Source organism: Pygocentrus nattereri, chromosome 5 (genome assembly GCF_015220715.1).
Source record: "Pygocentrus nattereri isolate fPygNat1 chromosome 5, fPygNat1.pri, whole genome shotgun sequence".
NCBI classification, from domain to species: domain Eukaryota; kingdom Metazoa; phylum Chordata; class Actinopteri; order Characiformes; family Serrasalmidae; genus Pygocentrus; species Pygocentrus nattereri.
In genome coordinates, this window is record NC_051215.1 from 7,310,728 (window position 1) to 7,319,158 (window position 8,431).

The following is an 8,431-nucleotide window of genomic DNA, read 5'->3' on the forward strand; positions in this document are numbered from 1 at the left end:
TCATCGATTCATAGCCAGTGAGGTCAAACTCATAGTGGTCCCAGCGCAGCGTCCGGTGGGGGGGGTGTTTTTCGTGCATTTGATTATAAAACAGCGCGTGCAGTAAAGGTAGATGTTTCACCCTCAGTGGTCTCTGAAGCAGCTTTGGGAGATGACTGAACTCCACTAACACAAAAACAGCGCCAGAAGTGCTCAGATGACGCTAATTTCCTGCGCTGAATGTAAAACAGCGCACGCGTTTAAACTGCCAGTGTAAATTTAATAAAAAGGGGGGCAGCAGTAATGATTATGGGGGTAGGTTGGAAGGGAAGGAGGGGTGGTGGTGGTGGTCGCGGGGAGGAGGAGGTGTGTGTGTGTGTGGGGGGGGGGGGGTCCTGTCTTGTCTTTTGACGCAGAAAGTGCGCCAAATTTGTTTGCAGCGGATCAAGGCTCACCGCCTCCACTGCACTTTTCTTTATCTTAATTCCAACTTGAAAAGATATAATTATCTAGTTTGAACAGGACGGCTATCAAATCCCCTTCTTTAGGCAGGCTAGGGGAACAGCTCGAGTGGATTGTGGGCTCTGAGCCGCTCCGTGTTGCTCCAGATAGGGAGTAATGAAGTTGTGGAGTCCGGAGATACAAAGGGCATTAACCTCATTAGCATGAAACCTTTTCTTCTAACTATTGTGGGACCCTTTCAGCCTTCTAATCCCTCTATTTCAAAGCTGGGTGTGTAATAAAGCTTTTAGGGGGTTTTCAAAGCTAATGGTATTCTCTGAAGATTTTTTTATTGCTCGTTTTAGTCCACAGAACGTTTTTATAAATATACATAAAATATTAATGGTTTTAAAAACTTCTCCTACTCCGTGGGTGTGTGTGACAAAACGGGAACTTTTTTATAGCAATAATAACGACGATGTGTTTTTATGTCTAGTTTCAGGATTCAAGGTTGCATTAACACGAGTTCTATAATAACCGATTTTCTGCTCCAGCCAAAAATTATTACGCTTATTTTTTTCTTTCCTGAACGAGGTTTTTTTTTTTTTTGGTGTTTTCACGCGCTTTCTTTTTCCTCATTTGTGCAATTGTGGCGAGCAGGTTGTTGAGGGCACGATTTGAAACAAAGCTCTTCTTTCGCCGCACATTGCAACCTTCCCTTATCGCCATGTGAGGGGTAGTCAGATTGTACTAAATTATGTCCAACCAGGCCCCTTTGGATCCACGGATTAACAGATTAAAGTGGACCACTGGGCAATGCACCCCCCCCCCTCTTTCTCTCCCCCCACCTCTATATTACTCGTATGATAATTGCCTAAACTGATTTGCACTTGCACAAAAAAGCTCGCAGGACTCTTTGTAGGCCGAACACAGCAGACTGCTGCTTTGCTGCTTCCCTGTCAATGGAAATAAAACTGATTAATGCCGTCTATCAGCGCTGAGGAGGCAAATGAGGCGGGGAAAAAACAAGCATTTCGCTCTAAACTGGTCGCTTTTCTTCTTTCTCTTTTAGGAAAAGACCGCGCGCCGTGGAAGCAGTTTAACCGGCGATCACTACTAACAGCAAGTTTTATTTACATTTTTCCCTTTTTGAAAAGTAGCATGTTTGTGTTGACATGCATGCATGGCTCCAATCAGAGGCTCAAACGCACCTGCCAGTGCAGCACAACCCCCCCCCCCCCCGCCACACACACACATACACACCCCCCCACCCCCCCTTCCAAAAATGAAAAATGGTAAAATGAATAAAATTGAAGTGATGCCTGCTCACAAATCCTGAGTCTGATTTTTTTATTCTCAGCAACATGATAAAACTTTATTGACAAAATATTGACAATTATATACTTCTTGGAAGTATATGCTTTTTTGTGTTAAAATTGTAGCAAACTTAACACAAAACACAAAAAAAATTATTTACATTCTGGTAAAAGAGAATTTAACAGAAGCATTAGCTTTTTTGTTTGTTTCTTTAGGATCTCTGTACATGGAATACACGCTCAGTGCTTGAAGGTTGTTTTTTTTTTGTTGTTTTTTTGTTTGTTTGTTTTTTTTTTCTGCTGCCAATTCTTGCATTTAGTCCTTCGTGGCAACTCTTTAAATGAGGGGTGAGAATAGGGAGTAATGGTAAAGCTTCAGCTTTCAAGGAATGTCACCGATCATTTTTCATATCGTCGTAAGTACTTTTTTTTTTTTCCTCCTGCGGCAAAAACTTTTGTAAAGTTTTATTATTATTTTTTTTTCGTCTTTTTTTATGCTTCTTTAAAAACACTATAACGCAGCACTGCTACTTCATCTTTTTTTCGTCACAACCACTTGAACACGATAATTATAAATTCAAAGACTCCACACTGTCGTAGAAAAAAGGGAAAACGGAAGAAGCACACAACATTATTTTTTTTTTGTCATTTCTCTGGTCGAAAAAAAAATAGAATAGAAAGTTATACTTTGCATTGAGGTCAAATTAAAATCACCTACACCCCCCCACCCAAAAAAAAAAAGAAAAGAAAATCCATTGCTCTACCATGCAATTCAAGTTTTGTACATTAAAAAAAAAGAAGAAAAAAAAAACAGTCGCGTGTTTTGGTATCTCGGAGAGGAACGTTCACGTTTCGCCAAAATAAAATTCTCATCTCAGAAGTGCAAAATGTCTTATGCCTTGGAGTTTGTTTTTGTGTTTGGAGGTGTGGTGGTGGTGGGCAGAGTGCGGGGGGGGGGGGCGGGGGGGGGGGTAGTGGTGATGGGACGGTGGGGTGGGAGTGGGGGGGTGTAGGAGGGGTGAACATGTAATACCTGTCAATCATCTCGTTTTTGGCAACGTGGACAAAGTATTGACAGTCCCCTCGTGCGGTGACAGCAGTGCCACCAACAGGAATTTTCTCCCCCTCAAAGCTGCCGATCTCCAAAAAGAATGGAAATGTGACCGTTGGCTTTACCCTCACTCTCTTTTCTCTCTCTTTTCCCAGCGCACATGCACAGCATCCCCTCATCCGTGTCATCCTTCAAGCCGTTGCAAGCTCCTGTCCCGGGTTTCAGACAGTCTTCTGTTTTTGATTGTTTTTTTTGTTTGTTTTGTTTTTTTTAAACATAAAAAAGAGTTTTTGTTTCGCTTTTTTTTTGTTTGTTTTTCAGTTTTAATCGTCCGAGGTGACGTCTATTTCCTCCGGGCTGCCTTGCTTGGTGGCTAGCCTCCATCGGTTTACGTGATGGGTGCCCTTCTTCTTCTGCTGGGAGTCCGAGCCCTCCTCCTCGAGCTTCTGGCGCTTAAACTTCGTCCGTCGGTTCTGAAACCAAACTTTTACCTGCGAAAAAAGAGACGAACGAACGGGAAATGAGCAACACGCACAAACGCAGACTAACTCACAGTAGTAGGTTTCGTGTTTGGTCTCTGAATGGGAGAGGGAGAGAGAGAGAGGGAGAGAAAGAGAGAGAGCTGGCCTCTCAGCTGGTATCAGTGACGGAGAGCTGAATAGGCTTATACAAAAAAGAGAAGGCGATCTATCCGAGAGAGTAAATAGTCTCTCGGTTCAGCCTTTAAACGCTCCTCGCAGCAAAACGACGCTTCGAAAATAAGAAAACAGAAAAGGCAGTAAAGCGGCCCGTTTAGCTGCTCCAGCCCACTAAACTGGAAGCATAAAATAATCTATGAAATCTAATGAAAGAGGAGTAAAGCCTTAAAAAGAAGAAGAGAAAGAAAGATCTGAGTGCACTGTGGCTTCCACCCGACTCCCAGCGAGGAGGCTACAGTTCCCCCCCATTAGTATCACACACAAGCGCAGGAGCAACTTCTCTATCAGAACGCATTGTGCGCGCGGATTCACCCCACAGCTCAGTTCATTATCTTTTATCATTCACATTAGACAAGTTGGCTGAGTAAGGGGAGGGGGGTGTTGGGGGTGGTGGGGGTGCAGCATTTAATGCGCTTTCAGTGGGCTAATTGAAGCATTTAAGTGGGCTCCCAGTTCGTCTCCCTTTCTCTGAAAAACGTCCGGTTCGAAAATAAAGGGCCCAGATCTTAAATATGGCGAGGGGAAATTCACCAACCCGCCTCCTCCTTTTTTAAGCGTCCTTTTAAGCCCCTTTTTAACCGCTTAATTGCCAAGACATTTTACGTGCGCGCGACAGACCCCTCCAGCCCTGATCTGATTCCCCTCTCGAAATGCTTCACGCGCCTAAAGCCCCAGATTTTACACTTTAAAGCTGAGGGCGAGGTGAACATAAAATGTAAACGTGAAAACCAAACGCTTCAAATGAGAAACAGTCCTTTAAATGCTGCGCAACTTTAAAACCACAGCATAAACAGTGAAGCGCAGTGCGCGTGAATTGTTGCCAAGTGCAGGAGGCCATAGAGCGCGTGCACACTAATTAGACCCAAATTATAAAACAACAAGAAAAAGGATAAAATCCGTTAAAATTTCTTGGTTAAAAAATATATAAATAAATACAATAAAAAACAGGACATAATTCAGATGACGTATCGTACATATAATCTGGATTTAAAACAAACGTTATCGCACGCGACAATTCATTTACTTCATTTGCATAAATTGTTTTTAAATAATCTTTTAAAAAGTGGTGAAACATATAAATATATATGTATATTTTTTTATTTAAACCGGGAGGAAAAAACTAAAACAAAAGGTAAAAGGTTAAACCCTATATTGGATATGAAGCCCGCGCACGCAGGTGCACCGTGCGCTTGGAGCGCGTGCGGGGAGGCGGGCGGGCGTGCGTGCTCCTACCTGAGTTTCTGTGAGGCTGAGGCTGTGGGCTAGCTGCTTGCGCTCCGCTCCCACCACGTAGTGGTTCTTCTCGAAAGCGTGCTCGAGCCGCAGGAGCTGGGAGGGAGAGAACGCCGTGCGGATCCTCTTGGGCTTTCTGGCCAGTGCATTGTGCAAAAGGAAGCTTTCCGGACTCGTTTCGTTCCCTGCGCAGGACACCGAACACAGCAGCATCAGTTGAGCCTCAGTCAGCTCGGGCTCAGCTCAGAGTACATTACACACTAACGCTATCAGCGCTGAGCCCAGCCTGCAGCGCCTATCAGCGCAGAAGTCAGTCAGTAAAGCTCAGCTCACTGGCTTCTGCAGAGAACAATGTCAGTGTTGTTACAGTGAAGCCAGGCCAGCAGGCCCCAGAGCTCGGACGGGCTAAAGCACTATTACCTCATTTTTAAATACAAATAAATAAATAAAAAATAATAATAAAAATAGCTTAATCGATCGCCAATCAATCAACCATGATGATGCACTTTCAAGAGGAAAGAAAAGGAGGACATATAAAAACATGAATATTTTTAATTTCTCTAAATGATAAACTTTGAACATTAATTGAAAATGTAATATATATTTATAGTATATCACAAAATGCATGTGTTATCATAATGCATGTATGTATATATAGACATAAATATTTACATACATATATGTATGTGTATATAATGTCTGTTATATGTTGCATGCATACAAAATTGTATGTACATATACGTACGTATATATATATATATAATTTTCATATAATTTTGCATGCATGCAACATACAATCTAGTACCATATATATATTATATATATATATATATATATATATATATATATATATATATATATATATATATATATATATATATATATATATACACATATGTATGGGTGTATGCTGTATGTTGTCATACTAGATTAAACACTCAATGCATATATACATATATATACATATAAAATTACATATATACATATATACAAATTACAAATTACATATATACAAATTACATATATATATATATATATATGTATGTATATATGTAATTTTATATGTATGCAAATAATCAACACACATGTATTTGTTGGTCTCTCCTAGCATCTAGCTTGTTGGCTACCCAAGCTAAAAAAGTTCAGGATGCCGCTGACAACAAACCCCAGATAGAAACAGCCTAACAGCGCGCGAGGGAACCCGGTCCCGGTTTACCGCTTTACAAATCGCTCCTTCATGTCTCGTTAATTGCTGCTTCATCATTAAATCGCCGCAGCTTGTGATCTGTAAGAACCCTTAACGCCGCCGCTCCGCCGCCGGTCCTGACCCGCGTCTCCCGGCTCACAGCGTCTGAGGGAGCAGGCCCGCTGCACACGCGCAGCCTCTCCGCACAACACCGGAGTAACGCGTGGCCTGAACGGGACGGGCGAGCTTCTCCGCTCCGCACGGCCACTTCCGGTCGCGTCTTTTCCTTCAGACGATTATTTGGAATCGCGCTCGTCCCGCCGGAAGCCGCACTAACAGACAGTGAGTTCGGGCTGCGCCGCTCGGCCACACAGGCGGGAATGAGGGCGAGGACGTGTCGGGATTTGCGGTGAAAGCAGAAGCGCGTGTCGGAGAGTCTGAATCAGAGAACAGGGCGCTCGAGCGGCCTTCTCCAGCTTGCGCGGCTCCAGATTTCTCCAGTTCAGAAAATAAGAGTTTTTCATTCAACCGCCTTTTTTAGACAACAGCGAGTTTTCTGTAATTTAGAAGTCGTTTTTTTTAATAATGCACATTTCTGCTGGTGTTTTAAATGTTTTAAAAGCTCCACATTCGCAGCGCATTAGAAGTGAAATAATTGTCTTCAATTTTTTTAAGAAAGAGAAAAAAATAAAGCACAAATAAACCGCAGACTTTATAATCAGCGCTGCGACTGTTATTATTTTGCTATTTTCGTTATTGTAATTATTATTCAAATGGTCTTACCTTGAAATCTGTGGCCCAGGTATCTGTACCGGTGTATCAACCAGGGGTAAAAAGTGGAAGGGTCCCTTTGCTGTCCGGCGAAAAGCGGGTGCGGCCCGTGCGCCGAGGACGTGGACGAGGACGAGAGCGGGTGGGCGGCGAGCGCGTGCGCGTGCGGCGCCACCGGGTGCACCGGGGGCACGGCGGAGCCCGGCGCGTGCGACACGGCCTCGGCGAACACGAGCTCCGGGCTGGAGTAGACGGCCCGCGCGCCCGGGTGGAAGCCGTTGAGGAAGGGGCTGACGGGGCTCGGGTTGGCGTAGCTGAGCGCCGCCGGTCGCACGGGCTCTTCGGCGCGAGACACCGCCGCCGGTAGAGGATTATCCTTGGCCACCAGCGACTCTATCGTAAAACAGCGCTTGGGCGCGGGCTGAAACATGGTCTTTAAGGAGGAGAGAGAAGAAGAAGGAGAAGGAGAAGATCTCAAAATCCAAACAAAGTTTACTCCACACGCGGGACCGCAGCGCAGGAACCAGAGCAGGAGAAGAGGGACGAGGAGAAGAGGAAGAGGAGGAAGAAGGAGTTCTTCAGAAATGTTGCGGTTGCGGACGCATCGCCGAGTCCTCCAGCGCGTCCATGGACGTGACGGGGTTTGTTGTTGTTGTTGTTGTTTGTCGTGTTTCTTTCTCCCGGCTTGTCCAGGCGGTGTGGTCACTTCAGGAGAGTCTAATTAGTCCCGTGAAGCAGCTTTCCCGTGGAGCCCGTGTGCTGGTGATTGGTCGCTGCTCGGAGGGGAAGGGGAGGCTTTAAAGTGCGTCAGCGGCGCGCGCGGAGAGGCGGACTCACAGGCGCGAGCCCCCCGAACCGGAGAGATTTACATACAGCTCTGCTCGTCCCACGGAGGCAGCCGAAGCTACTGAGGCACGGATGGAGGGGTGGTGGGGTTGGGAGGGGGGTTGTGTCCGTCCACCCGCGCGGACCTTTCTCTTTTTCCTTTTTTTTTTTTTTTGTTTTGTTGTTTGTTTTTGTTTTTTGTCTCAATTTTTTACCGCATCTTTTTATGCGCTATTTTGCGCATTCGCAAAAAAAAAAGAATAGTTTAAAATCGATGGCAAAGAGAAGTTGAGCTCGAGTTTAGCCGTGTTTGAAGTGTTTAGATAAAAAAAGCTTCTGGATAGTCTCTCCCTCTCTCTCTCTCTCTCTCTCTCTCTCTCTCTTTCTATGGCCTCTTGTCATGTGAAGTCCAGTCGCAAGGGGTGAGAGTCTCTCTCTCTCTCTCTCTCTCTCCTCTCTCTCTCTCTCTCTCTCTCTCTATTGGCCAGGAGTGAGGGATGAGCCTTATTAGACACACACAATATTTCCAGCTCTGTTTGTTGGGGACGTCATGAGGAGAGGCCATTACGCACCGAGCGCGCATTCAATTAACATCCATCCAGATCCGGGGGCGCGCAGCAGAAGAGGGGCACGAGCGCGGGGATGCTGCACCCAAACTACACGCCTACATGCCCACTACATGCTCCGCTCTCAGACCACGTCTGCCCGAGCACTGCAGCGATTATTCACTAACCGTCAACTGAAAACACTAAACGACAATTTAATAAATAAACTAACCGTCAACTAAAACAGTGAAAAGCACGTTTAGTTTTACTGATTCAAACTCCTGTTAATGCGGGTCGAATAAAACACAACAGCTCACGACTGATGAATCATCGTCGCAGCACACGGGCGTTCACAGCGTGGGATTCATAAATGACTGATTAAATAA

At 45.0% G+C, this 8,431-nt stretch overlaps 1 protein-coding gene across 1 annotated transcript; it reads right to left on the reverse strand.

The window, feature by feature from the left end:
• Positions 1-3,003: 3,003 nt before the first annotated feature.
• emx2 (empty spiracles homeobox 2) lies at positions 3,004-7,869 on the reverse strand. Its single transcript, XM_017695375.2, has 3 exons — positions 6,688-7,869; positions 4,719-4,903; positions 3,004-3,278 (listed from the first exon to the last, which is right to left on the reverse strand). The coding sequence occupies exons 1-3, from the start codon at positions 7,103-7,105 to the stop codon at positions 3,111-3,113; spliced, it is 771 nt and encodes a 256-aa protein (XP_017550864.1). The 5' UTR covers positions 7,106-7,869; the 3' UTR covers positions 3,004-3,110.
• Between the last annotated feature and the right edge of the window lie 562 nt (positions 7,870-8,431).

Coding starts and splice junctions, on each gene's coding strand:
- emx2 (XM_017695375.2), bottom strand. CDS start 7,105: ATGTTTCAGCCCGCGCCCAAGCGCTGTTTTACGATAGAGTCGCTGGTG. Junction 4,904..6,687: donor CCTGGGCCACAGATTTCAAG/GTAAGACCATTT, acceptor TGTCCTGCGCAG/GGAACGAAACGAGTCCGGAA. Junction 3,279..4,718: donor TCAGCCTCACAGAAACTCAG/GTAGGAGCACGC, acceptor CTTTTTTCGCAG/GTAAAAGTTTGGTTTCAGAA.